This window comes from Salmo salar, chromosome ssa28 (genome assembly GCF_905237065.1).
Source record: "Salmo salar chromosome ssa28, Ssal_v3.1, whole genome shotgun sequence".
Taxonomy (NCBI): domain Eukaryota; kingdom Metazoa; phylum Chordata; class Actinopteri; order Salmoniformes; family Salmonidae; genus Salmo; species Salmo salar.
The window spans coordinates 8,254,119-8,269,974 of record NC_059469.1 but is presented as its reverse complement, the minus strand read 5'-3'; the positions used below and the strand labels follow the sequence as shown (position 1 = coordinate 8,269,974).

Genomic DNA, 15,856 nt, shown 5'->3' with positions numbered 1-15,856 from the left:
TCCATATTGTGGTTTGCACAAACACTGATTTTGTTTATTTTTGGCTCATTTAATTGAAATCAATTATAGTCAAACAAACAATTATACACTGAGTGTACAAAACATTAAGAACACCTTCCTAATATTGAGTTGCACCCCTTTTTCCCCTCAGAACAGCTTAAATTCTTCGGGGCATGGACTCTACAAGGTGTCTAAAGTGTTCCACAGGGATGCTGGCCCCTATTGACTCCAATGCTTCCCACAGTCAAGTTGGCTGGATTTCCTTTGGGTGGTGGACCATTATTGATACATATGGGAAACTGTTGAGCATCAAACCCAGCAGTGTTGCAGTTCTTGACGCAAACCAGTCCGCTTGGCACCTACTACCAGACCCCGTTCAAAAGCAGTTAAATGTTTGTCATGCCCATTCACCATCTGAATGGCAAACATACACAATCCATGTCTCATTTGTCTCAAGGCCGAAAAATCCTTCTTTAACCTGTCTCCTCCCCTTCATCTACACTGACTGAAGTGGATTTAACAAGTGACATCAATAAGGGGTCATAGCTTTCAACTGGATTCACCTGGTCAGTCTGTGTCATGGAAAGAGGTGTTCCTAATGTTTTGTTCACTCAGTGTAAGGGATGTTATTGTTACTCAGAAAAGATTTGATGTGGAATTTATTACCACTGTGCAGCACCTTTAAACACACACACACACACACACACACACAGCTCAGTTAGAGAGAGTGGGAGAGAGGTAGTTTCATGTTGACAGTTGAGTATTTATTATAAGCAGACAGACAAACCGACACCCCTCCTGCTGTTACACTACATTTGGCACAGTGAAATAGTGTGACCAGGAACAATTTTACCCAGGGTGCACATAGCATCACTACATCGCCTCTAACAGGCCTGCTATATGAACCACCTCTGTATTTAACACTGTACACTATACACAATTATTCTTAGAGAGTGTGTGTGTGGATGTGCGTGTGTGCGCGTCTGTGTGCGTACATAAAGTAGTGCACTATATAGGGAAGGGTGCGATTCCCTCCACTAGCTACTGTCGACAGTTTACAAAACAGAACATAAAATGGAAAAAGCTGTAGAAAAGCAGCAGGAACTAAAAGTGGTTTTGGCTGAGAGAAATGGCTTCTGGGAGTAGGGGGGGTACTATGGGAACGAAAGTCACAAACGCACACACACCGTACACAAATATAGAGAGAGACACACACACACACACCGTACACAAATATAGAGAAAGACACACACACACACACCGTACACAAATATAGAGAGAGACACAAACACACACCGTACACAAATGTAGAGACACACACACACACACACACACACGGAGTGTGAGGTAGTCTGTACTACATTGAGGACTACTCGTCTCTGATTGGGTGAAAGTAGTTGAAATGAACCAGTGGGAACGCTGACGCATAAGCAAATGAAACAAACTGTACAATCAAATACATCTCCAGTCAAGAAAAGAAACAATACATATCCAGCCAAGAAATAAACACACCGATAAAATATACATAATCAGGGTCAGGCGGTGCGTTTGTTTCACATTGGAGTTTGCCATTTTGGGACTATTCTATTGGTTCCTTTGTACCAGACAAACCAAATAAAGCACAACACAGGTATTTTACGAATGTATTTGACAGATGTACTTGACCCAAGGTATAGTTTTTCTCACTACAGTGGACAGTAGTAATAATAGTAACCAGTAGCACCGGTCCATGCTTCAGACACAACACTTTGTAACCAATCAACACAGGCTTTATACACACACCTAAACCGTAGAGTTCTCAAGTCTGTATCTCTGCACAGAAAGAGAAGCCTTTAAAGTCCTCCTGGTTGATCTGTCTGATAACAGCCTCGTCTGTGGGAGTCAACACTGGGTCTTCTCTGGTGAAGTCCTGGTCAAAGTTATTCACATCACGCTTCGTCTTCTACAGAGAGAGAAGAAGAGAGAGAGAGAGAAGAAGAGAGAGAGAGAGAGAGAGAGAGAGAGAGAGAGAGAGAGAGAGAGAGAGAGAGAGAGAGAGAGAGAGAGAGAGAAGGCGGAGTCAACCAGGAGACACGTGTTTGTGTGTGTGAATGTGCGTGCGTTTGTGACTTACAATGCGTGGTTTGAAGGGGGGTTTGAGTCGTCTCTGCTCCAGCAGGGTCCAGTCGATGTCTTTGAAGAATGAGTGTTTCTTAATGGCCTCGTCGCAGCCCTGAGACAACACACACCCTAACCTCTGGGCTGGAGCCTTTGTCATAAACTACACACACACACACACACACACACACACACACACACACACACACACAGACACACAGACACACACAAACACAGTGAGAGAGAGATCAGTACACGCACAAAGATGCTAGAGAAAGACAGAAAGAGAGAGAAAGAGAGAAATACAGAAAAACAGAAAGGGAGATATCCGTTCACACAGATGTAAGAGGGATGGATGGAGGGATGGTGCGTACAGCTCTGAGGATGGATACAGCCTCCTTGCTGAGCCAGACGGGGTAGAGGACATCGTCATGGAGGATAGACTCAAACAGGTCGTCTTCGTTGTCTGCTTCAAACGGAGGCTGGCCAGCCAACATCTCATACATTAACACTCCCAGAGCCCACCAGTCCACTGATGGACCGTACTCCAACTCCTGCAGGATCTACACACACACACACATCGTCATCGTTATCTTTAACATCTGAGGCGCTAAAAACACCATAGGGGACAGAAATGTGTGTAACACTGGCTCAGCTCACCTCAGGGGCTATGTAGTCAGGCGTGCCACAGAATGTGGTGGTGGTGACTCCATTGATGATGCCCTCCTTACACATGCCAAAGTCTGCCAGCTTACAGTGTCCCTCTGCATCCAACAATATGTTATCTAACTTCAGATCCCTGAGAGAGGGAGAGAGAGGACATGGTTGCCACCAACAACAACAAAAAAACGTAACACTGGTACAACAACAGCAGTTGCCATGATATGATTCTCATGTTGTGCCGGCACGTGTGGGCTGCGGTTCAAGGTTAAAGGTCAGCTGTTACCTGTAAATGACCCCATTGCGGTGCAGGAACATGAGTGCAGAGGTAACTTCAGCGGCGTAGAAGCGCGAGCGAGCCTCGTCAAACTTCCTGGAGCGTTGGATCTGAAACATCAGGTCTCCTCCGTTCACGTACTCCATCACGAAGAACAGACGGTCCTGGAGAAGCAGGGAGAGGGTTGGGGTGTGAGTGTATATATGTGTGTGTGCGTGTGTGTGTGTGTAGATGCATGTGTGTGTTTAGTGTGTACCCGGGTCTGGAAGCAGCAGTAGAGCTGACAGAGGTAGGGGTGTGTGCGTGCCAGGGCCAGGATGCGCTTCTCCGTCAGGGTGCAGTCCACATCGTCATCCTGCTGGATCACATCCTTCTTCAACACCTTCACGGCAAACACCTCCTCACTGCCTTTCAGCTCTGCTAACATCACCTGCATAGGGAGGGGGGGAGAGAGGAGAGGGGCGAGAGGGAGGGGGGGGGGAGCGAGAGAGAAAAAGAGAGACTTTACCCTTAAACATGAGTTCCGTCCCCATGTCCATTCTCCGTCCCTTCCTCCTCTTAGGGCTGTTACGGTGGCCAGTTGAGTCACGGGAACTAGGGTTCTCCAAAACTGCACTCTGATGCTGCTAATGGTCATTAATAGCCTACCGGACTCGCTAATGGTACTCAGCGCTCTATTGTCCCTCTAATCACACTGACATCAATGCAAATACAATCAAAAACCACGTCAAACACTTCATCAGAGTTTGAGCGGAATAGGATCACCTGTTGAGCAGCAAGAGCCAGCTCCTCGTAGCTGGTTGATGGAATTCAATTAATGTTCCTATAAGCGTGTTGTGCAACATTTATATAGGCTATGCTATGTAATTGTGTGACAAAACAGAGTTTTGATGGCCTCCGCTAAAAAGAGGAGGCTCCCATCGGCTTTCTATAAGCTAGGCCTACAATATTAATTTCTCAACTGTCCTAATATTAAGCACGTTGCTTTGCTTTACAACAGAGTAGCCTACCTTGATGGCATGAAAATGAGATGTGGAAAAAGCTATTCAAGTGCATACGGATGACATGTATTTTTCTCCATCAGTAAATTGGCATTGTGTTGTGTGACAAAACTGCACATGTTAGAGTGGTCTTTTATTGTCCCCAGCACAAGGTGCATCGGTGTAATGATCCTGCTGTTTAATCAGCTTCTTGATATAACACACCTGTCAGGTGGATGGATTATCTTGGCAAAGGAGAAATGCTCACTAACAGGGATGTAAACAAATTTGTGCACAAAATTTGAGAGAAATAAGCTTTTTAGTGTATGGAACATTTCTGGGATATTTTATTTCAGCTCATGAAACATGGGACTGACACTTTACAGGTTGCGTTTGTATTTTTGTTCAGTTTAATTTCACACATATATTATTTAGTATATGTAAAGACAAGATTAAATTGAGAATAGTGGGTGAGAATATTATCGCATGTGAATGATGTCCAGCGTGTGCAGTTTAAGGCCAGAAACAGTGCGACCTATAGGACTATATGTTTTGATAAGGTTTGTATCACAACTCAAGTGGCCAAATAACTCCAAGTGTAACGTAAAGGCCTAGGAACAGGGTTGGAGAGCCCATAGTCTACAGAGAGCCTAGTGCAGGATTCCCTAACTGGTGGTTTTATTTGGCCCCACAAGCTTTCTGAGCAAAGAATAATAATAACACTTGGAAATCAGCTCCAACTGATTTTCATTTAAGAAATCTGTTCCCAAGTATTCCTAAGCATAATAGAGAGACACGTGATCGTTTACAAATGTAAGAAAGGTTTAAAATGATTATGTTTCAGTCAAACATTATATCTGTTTGGGCTTCTTGCATTGCAGTCTACAAATGATTTGTAATTACAGTACCAGTCAAAGGTTTGGACACACCTACTCATTCAAGGGTTTTTCTTCATTTGTACTATTTTTTACATTGTAGAATAATAGTGAAGACATCAACACTATGAAATAACACATATGGGATCATGTAGTATCCAGAAAAGCGTTGGGGCGGTGTGCAGCCTGAAAAACCTTTCATGCGACTTTTTTCAAATCCTCATTAGAGTAGCATCATGCAGCCTTAGAATGTATTAGAAATCGAAACATACAGCCCAACGTTTGTATCACAAGTAAAGTTGCATAAATAACTCTAAAATAAGCATATAGGAGGACCTGTTTCTTTGTTAACCGCTCAACACAGAATAGCTGCATGTGCGCACTCCCTGAGAAAAATATCCTTTCTATTTTATTCAGCTATGTTCAATTGTATTCTTCTTACTATAAAATAATATAAAATATTGCCACGGGAATTATAAGCTAATATTGTCTGCTAAATCAAATAGTGTAGCCCGTAGCCATACGGCATAGCCAGATCAGGGCCAAACATAAGAACGACTCAGAATACGCTATTTTGTTCATCTGAAATAGGCTACATTTTCTTCACATCATGTTTTCTTTAGAACTGCCTAAAATAAATGGCGGATTTATTGCGATGGTGTAGGACAGGGATGGGCAACTCCAGTCCTCGGGGGCCTGATTTGTGTCACACCTTTTGCCCCGGCCCCAGCTAACACACCTGACTCCAATAATCAACTAATTATAGATCTTCAGATTAGAATGCAATTAGTTTAATCGGCGGTGTCTGCTTGGGATGGGGGAAAAGTGGAGTTTCCCATCTCTGGTGTAGGCTATATTAAATGGATTTATTACACTTTTTAAAAATCTGGATGTTCAAAAGGTCTGCATCAGTGGCTTGTAGGCTATGCCCGGAGATGCTAAATGTGTTTATGTTAATTAACGATCAATTAACCGTGTGACCGGCAGTTATTTGCATGACAGATACCGGCTGACAAAATGTCATGACCGCCACAGACCTACGCTCCTCCCTCTCCCTCCTCCTCCTCCTCACCTTTCCGAAGCTTCCTTTCCCCAGGACCTTAATGAAACTGAAGTCTTTGAGAGTCCTCTTCACTGCTCCGTTCTCCCGCGAGACAGAGGAGGCGTAGGAGGATGTGGAGGAGGAGGGAGAACCTTGCATCTCTAGCGACGTCCCCTGTTGTAGCCGCTCCAACTCAGACGGCTCTGCACACGCACACGTAAAGGAAGTCAGACAACTCTGTGTCTTCGAGTATGTTTGTGACCGTGTGTGTGTGTGTGTGTGTGTGTGTGTGTGTGTGTGTGTTACCTTGCTGTGAGGGTGAGGTGAGGGGAAGCTCGTCTGAGAGTTCTGAAGGTGACTGGGAGTCTAACCCTGGGAGTAACTAAAGAGAGAGGGGAAAGAGAAGGTTATCGTCAACATCGTCATTGCCATCGTCAGTGTGTGTGTGTATACCTTTTTCCTGCGCTGTGCGGTAGTGGAGATCTTATCAGGAGTGACTCCCATTTCAGCCAGGACTTTGGCGATGCCTTTGGCATCCACCCCGCAGTTGGGAGCTACGTTGGCCTCACACCTCTTGTGGACATTCATCTTACACACTAACACACACACACACACACACACACACACACACACACACACACACACACACACACACACACACACACACACACACACGTCATAGTTAGGAGCTACATTATACTCACACCGTCTGTTGACAATGAACACCCACCTTGCATACTACCACATACATGCACACGCACACGCACACACACACACACACGCACTCACACAGGTGCCATACCCTTGCATTGCAGGCCCTGCCTCATTAGTCCCCATAGTAGAGATCCACAGTGGTCACAGAAGGTAGGGGCCTTGTAGTTGTGGTTGCTGAACTTATGAGGCATGTTGACACTAAACCTCTGGGCACCAACCTGGAGAGAGGGAGGAGCGAAGGAGGGAGGGAAGGAGGGAGAAAGGGAAGGAGGGTGGGAGAGTTAGGGAGAGTTTGGAGCTGTGATAGGAATCTACGCCTAGTATATAGGAGCATCTCTCTACACACAGCTATGCCCAGCGCTCAGAGGAATATAGGCCTATAGTTTATAATAGACAGAATTTGGCATTTGTGTTTCCCAACCAAAATACATCATGATAACTCTACGGTGGCCATGTTGACCAATAACAGTCCACAATACCTCCTCTGGTGTATCCTCCTGCTTCTTCATCCCGGCACACTTGGTGATGATGTGCTCATGGCAGCGCTTGTGGACCACGCACGTGCACACTGCAATAAACACACAATTACACACTTCCACAATTGCACACTTAAGTGGACACTGAACAACACACGATATGAATACAACAGAAAGACAACTCAAAAATGTCTCGACTCATTCTAGAATGTGCAGGTATCACTAGAACCACCATAATAATTCAAGAACCCAGACAGAAGACAGACACAGATAACTTGTACTCACCCTGGCATTGGTAACCCTGCTTTCCGAGTACTCCCCTATCAAATCAAAGAGAGAGGGTGAGAAAGAGAGAAAGTCAGCATTTCGTAGAGAAAATGGGGATATTGGCGGCAGGTAGCCTAGCGGTTAAGAGCATTGGGCCAGAAACCGAAAGGTAGTTGGTTTGAATTCCTGAGCCGACTAGGTGAAAAATCTGCCGATGTGCCCTTTAGCAAGTCACTTAACCCTAATTGCTCCTGAAAGTAGCTCTGCTAAGTGACTAAAATGTAAATACACTATGTCGCCAAAAGTATATGGATACGCCTTCAAATTAGTGCTACAGCATACAATGACATTCTAGACGATTCTGTGCTTCGAACTTTGTGGCGGTGGTTTAGGGAAGGCCCTTTCCTGTTTCAGCATGACAATGCCTCCGTGCACAAAGCGAGCTCTATACAGAAATGGTTTCTAGAGATCGGTGTGGAAGAACTTGACTGGCCTGCACAGAGCCCTGACCTCAACCCCATAAAACACCTTTGGGATGAATTGGAACGCCGACTGCGAGCCAGGCCTAATTGCTCAACCTCACTAATTATCTTGTGGCTGAATGGAACCAAGTCCCCACAGCAATGTTCCAAAATCTAGTGGAAATCCTTCCCAGAAGAGTGGAGGCTGTTATTGCATGTCCACATGCTTATGGTCATGTAGTGTATTCTATGATCATTACTGGGGCTGATTACTGAGCTGCTTTATCTGGGTCCCACCAGCAGAGGAAGCTCTAGGATGGAACAGAGGGCTGAAGCTGGTGTGTGTGTGTGTGTGTGTGTGTGTGTTTCTCACCAGATGAAGTCTCGGCAGTGTGAGCAGTAGGTCGGTTGCCGTAGATACGTGGCCATGAACTTGTGTCCGTTAACCTGGTGAACACGCCTCCGGACGGCCCCCTGCCGCCGCCGAGGACCAATCCGCTCTCGGAACACACGCTCCTCATTCTCATTGGCTGCCGGGGCTAACAAACAGACAGGCAGCATTAAAGAGGGGTCCAATTCGCAAATCACCATATTACTTATCCTGTAAGATCTCCACCTGTACCTAAGGGAGGTTGGGGTAGAGGCTAGGGTCCGATTGGGGATTGGGCACACGAGATCGTTCCTAAAAGTACAGTATCTTTCTCCCCCTCTTTCTCCGTCCTCCTCTACCTCTCTTTATGTCTTTCTGTGTGGGCACTACAACAAAGGACAGAATATGAAGATATTTACATTTTCTTCTCTTCCAGTCCCATCGTTTTACCTCCATCCATCTCTCCCTCTCTCTGTGTCCCTAGGACCGAATTAGCCTTATGAGACAAGAGAACCACCTCCACTCCTCCTACTCTCTCTGTCGCTCTCTCTCTCTCTAGGTTGTCTTGCAGAGGTGGTTACTGTGTGTGTACAGTATGTATGTGTGTGTGCGTAAGTGCGTGCATTTGTGAGTGCATTCTTGTGTGTGTGTGTGTGTGTGTGTGTGTGTGTGTGTGTGTGCGTGCATTTGTGCGTGTTTTGTTGTGTGCGTGTGTGTGTGTGTGTGTGTGTGTGTGTGTGTGTGTGTGTACGTGCGTGCGTGCATTTGTGCGTGCATTGTTGTGTGCGTGTATGTGTGTGTGTGTGTGTGAGGGAGAAAACGAGAAAGTGGAGCAGCTAAACAGGCCATTACTGAGATCAGTGTGTTTTACATAATACATCATCCATCTGTTCACACACACCACACAGAGGGGCGGGGTTAGGCAGGTGTGAGTGATTGCCGTGGAGACGGGTGTACTATGAACTCACAGAACACTTACTGACCAATCACAGCACACACACACACACACAAACATACACAATCACAGAGGATCTCAAATAAGGAAAAGTGAGAGAGGAGTGTAGGGGGGAAAAGTATAGAAAAGCTCAACAACCAGGGTAAAGGGAGTGAAGAGGAGCGGATGGGGAAGTAGAGGTAGAAGAATTCTAGGAGGATACGCAGCAGACAAAAGAGAGATGATGGAGGCAGGGGAAGGGAGGGGACGAGCGAAGGCCCCTGAGCAGCACAGAACAGATTGCAGAGAGAATAACTCCTAAAAATACCTCCTCTTTCTCTCCTCACCCACCCTATATCTTTCCCCTCTCCCTCTCTCTCTCTCTCTCTCTCTCTCTCTCTGTTATTCTTTTTGACTCCCCAGTTCTTGCCCGTCCTTATATACAAATATAGTACAAATGAATAATAAGCATATATTAGCATAAATTAGCTAGCTGAACTGGGAGGAAGTTCAGGTGTGAGAGGGGGTCAGGGAAGCAGCTGCACAAATTAACCAATGATTAAACGCCACAACATCTAAATTACCAGTCAGGCATCAGACTGCAATATCATATTGATCTAGTCACTGACATGATGAGGGAGATCGAGAGAGAGAGAGAGAGTCAGAGCTTGTGTGAGACGGGGTGTAGGACAAAGGGGTGAGAATCGATTTAGAGAGAGACACACACACACACACACACACACACACACACACACACACACACACACACACACACACACACCTCTGCTGACTGGCCTTCCAACAATAGCCCTAGGGCTGGTGTCTGACCTCACTCTCTATGGGTAGAACAGTAGGTTGTGGGGGGAGCAGAGGGTTGTGGGTAGAACAGGAGGCTGTGGGTGAAGCAGAGGATTGTGGGTAGAGTAGTTTTACCTTCAGTAGAAGATCCTGACAGATCGATAATCACATAGACCTTCCCCTCTGGTTCTAAATCAACCTGGAGAGAGAAAGACAGTCCGTTTTGATGTACAACACACTGTATGCACACACACACACACACACACACACACACACACACACACACACACACACACACCAATGACATCATAGAATAGTAGTATAGTCCACCTGTTATGACGGAAATGCATCTCCAACATCCAGACATTCAAACACATATTATTGAGAGGAACACCTATAGGTCCAGGAGCCAGGTAGGTGTTGTCAGTTAACTCTCACATGTTTTATTACCCACGCCAGGATTTGAACCTGCTTCTGTAACCTAGGCTACCTGCCACCCTTCATAGCGTCAATGGCAGCTGGCCTCACAAGTATTTTACATTTTCCAAATGGAGGGAGAGAGGGAGAGAGAGGGGAGAGAGAGAGAGAGAGAGAGAGAGAGAGAGAGAGAGAGAGAGAGAGAGAGAGAGAGAGAGAGAGAGAGAGAGAGAGAGCTGCGGAGAGAGCGAGAGAGAGAGAGTGATAGAGAGGGATAGAGATTTAGAGAGGGATGGGGGTTAAATCCTTGGTTAAGCTCTGGACAGCCGTAGATCCTCTTACGCAACACTCTGCCTGTCATACAGCAGATCTGCCACCTTACACAGACACACAGAGCAATACATATGTAGACCTATTATACATATAATATCAACACACACAACAACATGGCTAAGTTAGAATCACACACTCGGAGACACTGCCTGGCTGAGACTTTAAGTACTTTACTGTCGCCATGGACATGGAAAAATGAGTTCACCTCATTAATCCGGCTAGCCAATTAGGATGCAGGGATACAGCCCTTGCCACACACACTGTATCATTGAGTGTGATCTGTAAGTGTCTGGTGTCTAGGGAACCTAAAGTAGGTTGGAGACTGAGGCCACCATTAACTACACATCTGAGTTCTCACTACCTGACACACACACACACACACTGGCAGTTCACACACATACACACACACCTCACGTTACACTTCCACTGTGTCTGCACCCCTTCCTGTCATCCCTCTGTCCCTCTTCTTCTCCCTCCAGTCCAGCCACTTCTCTCCCTCCCTTTATCTCAAATGCAATATGCTTTATTGCCATGACATGGATAGGTAAACATTTCCAACGTAAGGGAGTTTCAAATGCTATTTATTAATAAAATCACTTTTTAAAAATCACAGTGAAATCCCAATAACATCCCATTAAAATGACATGCATTGTTACTGATGACTAGTACATCTCGAGATATAATAGGGCAATTAATTAATGGGTACATTTGTAATAATGGTAACAGAAATGTTGATACATTGTTTAAATAGATAAATGAAAATGTCTGAATAAAGATCTATCCTTTCCCTCTCTCAGGAGAGTTTGGAATTGAGAATTCAGCATTTTCAGCAAACACACACACACACACAACTCACACAGAAAGAGAGTTCTCAAATTTCACTAAGGCCATATATGACACACAGTAGATACACACACACTAGATACACACACACATTGTATTGTTGATCAGGTTTCCTTTTCCAGTGCCTTTGTGCTTGTGAATGCACTGGCCCATTTGTGTGCGTGTGTTTACAAGGGCATCTTAAGCCCAGTCTGCCCTACTTCTACAGAGGGTCACTGAGGGGCGTAGCCAGTGATGTCACTGCCCGGCAACCATCCAGTTATTACCCAGGAGGCCACAGTCAGTGATGTCACCACAGAGACAGGAGAGGAGGGGAGAGGGTAACTAGCTGTAGCAGTACAGAGAGAGAGTATTGACTTGGCTGGCTCATCAATAAAAACTGATCGATCATCGGAGTGATCCATTGATCTGTTCACTCTGACCTCATACTGGTTGACAGAGCAGGACAGGAAGCCCTGGGGTGTGTGTGCGTGTGTGTGTATGTGTGTGTTACAGTGCCTTCAGAAAGTATTCACACCCTTTTTCCACATTTTGTTGTGTTACAGCCTGAATTTAAAATGGATTAAATTTAGATTTTGTGTCACTGGCCAACACACAATAGCCCATAATGGAATTATGTTTTTAGACATGTTTAGAAATGTATTCAAAATGAAAAGCTGAAATGTCTTGAGTCAATAAGTATTCAACCCCTTTGTTATGGCAAGCCTAAATAAGTTCTGGGGTAAAAATGTGCTTAAGAAGTCACATAATAAGTTGCATGGACTAACTCTGTGTGCAATAATAGTGTTTACCGTGATTTTTGAATGACTACCTCATCTCTGTACCCCACACATACAATTATCTGTAAGGTCCCTCAGTCGAGAAGTGAATTTCAAACAGAGATTCAACCACAAAGACCAGGGAAGTTTTCCAATGAAGGGCATCTATTGCTAGATGGGTAAAATGTAAAAAAGCAGACATTGAATATCCCTTGGTGAAGGTATTGATTACACCTTGCATGGTCACTACATGGATGATCACACCCAGTCACTACAAAGATACAGGTGCCCTTCCTAACTCAGTTGCTGGAGAGGAAGGAAAGCGCTCAGGGATTTCACCATGAGGCCAATTGTGACTTTTACAGAGTTTAATGGCTTTGATAGGAGGAAACTGAGGATGGATCAACAACATTGTAGTTACTCCACAATACTAACCTAAATGACAAAGTGAAAAGAAGGAAGCCGGTACGGAATAAAAATTACAAAACATGCACTAAAGTAAAACTGCAAAAAATGTCCTGAATACACATCACTGAGTACCACTCTATATATTTTCAAGCATGGTGGTGGCTGCATCACGTTATGGGTATGCTTGTCATCGGTTTTGGGGGTTATAAAGAAACGGAGCTAAGCACAGGCAAAATCCTGGCGGTAAACCTGATTCAGTCTGCTTTCCACCAGATACTGGGAGATGAATTCACCTTTCAGCAGGACAATAAACAAAAACACAAGGCCAAATATACACCGGAGTTGCTTACCAAGACAACATTGAATGTTCCTGAATGGCCTAGTTACAGTTTTGATTTGAATCAGCTTGAAAATCTATGGCAAGAATTGAAAATGGTTTTCTAGCAATGATCAAGAACCAACCTGACAGAGCTTGAAGAATTAAAAAAATAATAAAATGTGCAAATATTGTACAATCCAGGTGTGCAAAGATCTTAGAGACTTACCCAGAAAGACTCACAGCTGTAATCACAGCCAATGGTGATTCTAACAGGTATTGACTGTGGGGTGTGAATACTTACGTAATGAGATACTATATTTGTGTAATTAATTTTCAATACATTTACAAACATTTCTAAAAACAGCTTTTCACTTTGTCATTACGGGATTGTGTGTGCAGTCAGTTTCAATCCATTTTGAAATCAGGCTGTAACACAACAAAATGTGTACTAAATCAGGAGTATGAATACCTTCTGAAGGTAGTCTACATACTCATCAGCCCTGTCCTCAGCAGGCCCCCTCAACCTCTACACGTCACACACAGGTACGGACAGACACAAATGTTACGAAATTAATTTAGCCTGTGTGCCACCAACTGTGTTAGCCTGCTGAGCTAAAGCCTATGCATTAGCTTGGGGAGCTAATGCATGTCTTAATGTTTCAGACAAGGATACTCATCATGCAAGCATGATTCTCTCTCTCTCACACACACACACACACACACACACACACACACACACACACACACACACACACACACACACACACACACACACACACACACACACACACACACACACACACGTCTTCCTACCCAGGCCTGGTAATGTGTGCTGCCGTTCTGCAGTATGTCCTCCAGCTGTATGGTGCAGTTAGCCACAAAGTCGTCATATCCGATTGGTGCATCATGGAACACTGACATCTCCAATTTCCGTCCGTCTGTCATCTGGGCTGTAAAGTCCTACAACAAAATAGAACAGAATAATATCATTTTTGTCAATCTATATCCAACTGCAAACTTTTGTTGGCCAGATTTACACCAGCCACCTTCTGCCCATGAGTCTGCCTCTGTAACCTTTAGGCTAGCCCTAAACTGAAGCGCATGATTAGTTCAGGTGTTTGTGTTGGGCTGAAGCAAAAGCGTGCCACCAATGCGGCCCTGCCCTGGAGAGGTGGATCTGGTACAGTACCTGGTTCCATGCAGGTGAGTTGCTTCTGTTCTTGGTGCAGGTCTGTCCCAGGTGGGTCTGGTCCAGGTTGAGGGTGAGGTAGGGGTCCAGGAGGAATGAGGATGAGTTCTTCCCCCCTGCATGGCGGAGTGCCCAGGGGGTGGGCTTCAAATCCACCGCCTCACACACACGCACCTTCAACACCCCACTGAACACTGGCATGGTGGCGTGTTGGTGTGTGCAGATGGTCCGTCTGTCTGTAAGTCTGTTCTCTCTAACTAGCCACCATATTAGATAGGTAATCCTACATCCCAGAATCCATTCAAACAGTCAGACATTTACAACAAACACACTGTCACAGATACACACACATAGCCTACACACACTGTCATGTTAAAACGTAAACATGGGTAAAAACAAAAACACCCCTCTTCGCCCTTAATATAGTCTATAGGACACACCCCACAGTCAGGTACCGAGCCCTGCTTGCGCCAAACCAGGTCGGGCCAGACGACAGACGGTGTCCTCCGTGTTTGTTTACAGTCCGTCCCGTGCAGATGGCAGAGATAGCGAGGGTTGTCGTTAGCAGAAATAACGAATAACGACGCTATAGAATAGGTCTCGGTGGTGGGAGGAAAGGAGAGAAGCCCGGTGATGAATCACAGAGAACGGCTCCGGTCCTGATCATCTGATCAGAGACTGTACCCGGTAGAGCAGCTGCTGTCCCGGGCTCAGGGCGGGGGAGGAGACCTAGACATCCGCGATCCCTCCACGGTGTCTCGTGCCGGCTGTAAAAGCAGCTCGAACTCAGTAAACAGCTCCGACACAATCTGTCTTGAACAGCACTGGTTCTCTTCTTTCCCGGGATGTCTGTCTGCTTATCCGGTGGGTCCTACGGTTTAAAGAGCTGACCAGTGACAGGCTATCGGTCCCCCTCAATCTGTCTGTCGTTTTCCTCTCTCTCTCTTTCCCTCCCTGTGCGCGTTCACCCGTTTCTCCAGCCAGCAGCGGTTTCCCAGTGTGAGCGCGAGCTTCAGGAAATGCGCAAAACGCGTCAGCCGCGCCGCTTGCCCTCTGCGCCGGATAAGGGATTGTGTGTGTGTGTTTGTGTGTGCAAGATACCACACCCAATATGGTCAATCAGACAGCCTCTCTGTCCAACGAAACGATAACACACACACGTGTAGAAGAGATGGTTCGGTACACTGATGAATAGCCTAATGGTTTGGCTTTAGCTCAGCGGACTAACAGTCTTGTGGCGCACTGACTGCGCAGACAACCACGGTTCAAATCCAGTGGTTTACCTAAGGACACAAGAGGAGTGTGTTGATAAAAGCTTGACTGTGTCCTTGCTATGATGTCATACATTTTATCCATCTCCGTGTTGTCAGTGATGTCTACTGTCATGCGCGCGCGCGCGCACAAACACACACACACACACACACACACACACACACACGGAATCCGCAAAGGGCTTTTAGTGCATCCCGTCGCTGTTGGATGAAAACCATGTTACTCAATTTTTGCCTATTTACATTTTTTACATGCAGGGATAGGCTATTGAAAGCAGTTGGCTAACTCCCCTCAAATGTAGCCTGCTCTGAACATGTCATGACTCTGGGACCAAGAAAATGTAGGCCTATTTGAAATAGCTTCTGT

The 15,856-nt window shown here is 45.5% G+C and overlaps 1 protein-coding gene across 1 annotated transcript; it reads right to left on the bottom strand.

Annotated features, from left to right (window-relative positions):
• Positions 1-742: 742 nt before the first annotated feature.
• On the bottom strand, positions 743-15,171 carry LOC106589411 (protein kinase C epsilon type). Its single transcript, XM_014179373.2, has 16 exons — positions 14,219-15,171; positions 13,843-13,989; positions 10,087-10,150; positions 8,223-8,388; positions 7,407-7,441; positions 7,125-7,213; positions 6,734-6,863; positions 6,385-6,527; positions 6,238-6,313; positions 5,962-6,134; positions 3,291-3,464; positions 3,044-3,198; positions 2,758-2,896; positions 2,472-2,660; positions 2,114-2,260; positions 743-1,942 (listed from the first exon to the last, which is right to left on the bottom strand). Exons 1-16 carry the CDS (start codon positions 14,417-14,419, stop codon positions 1,799-1,801), a joined length of 2,172 nt encoding a protein of 723 aa, XP_014034848.1. The 5' UTR covers positions 14,420-15,171; the 3' UTR covers positions 743-1,798.
• Positions 15,172-15,856: the final 685 nt, after the last annotated feature.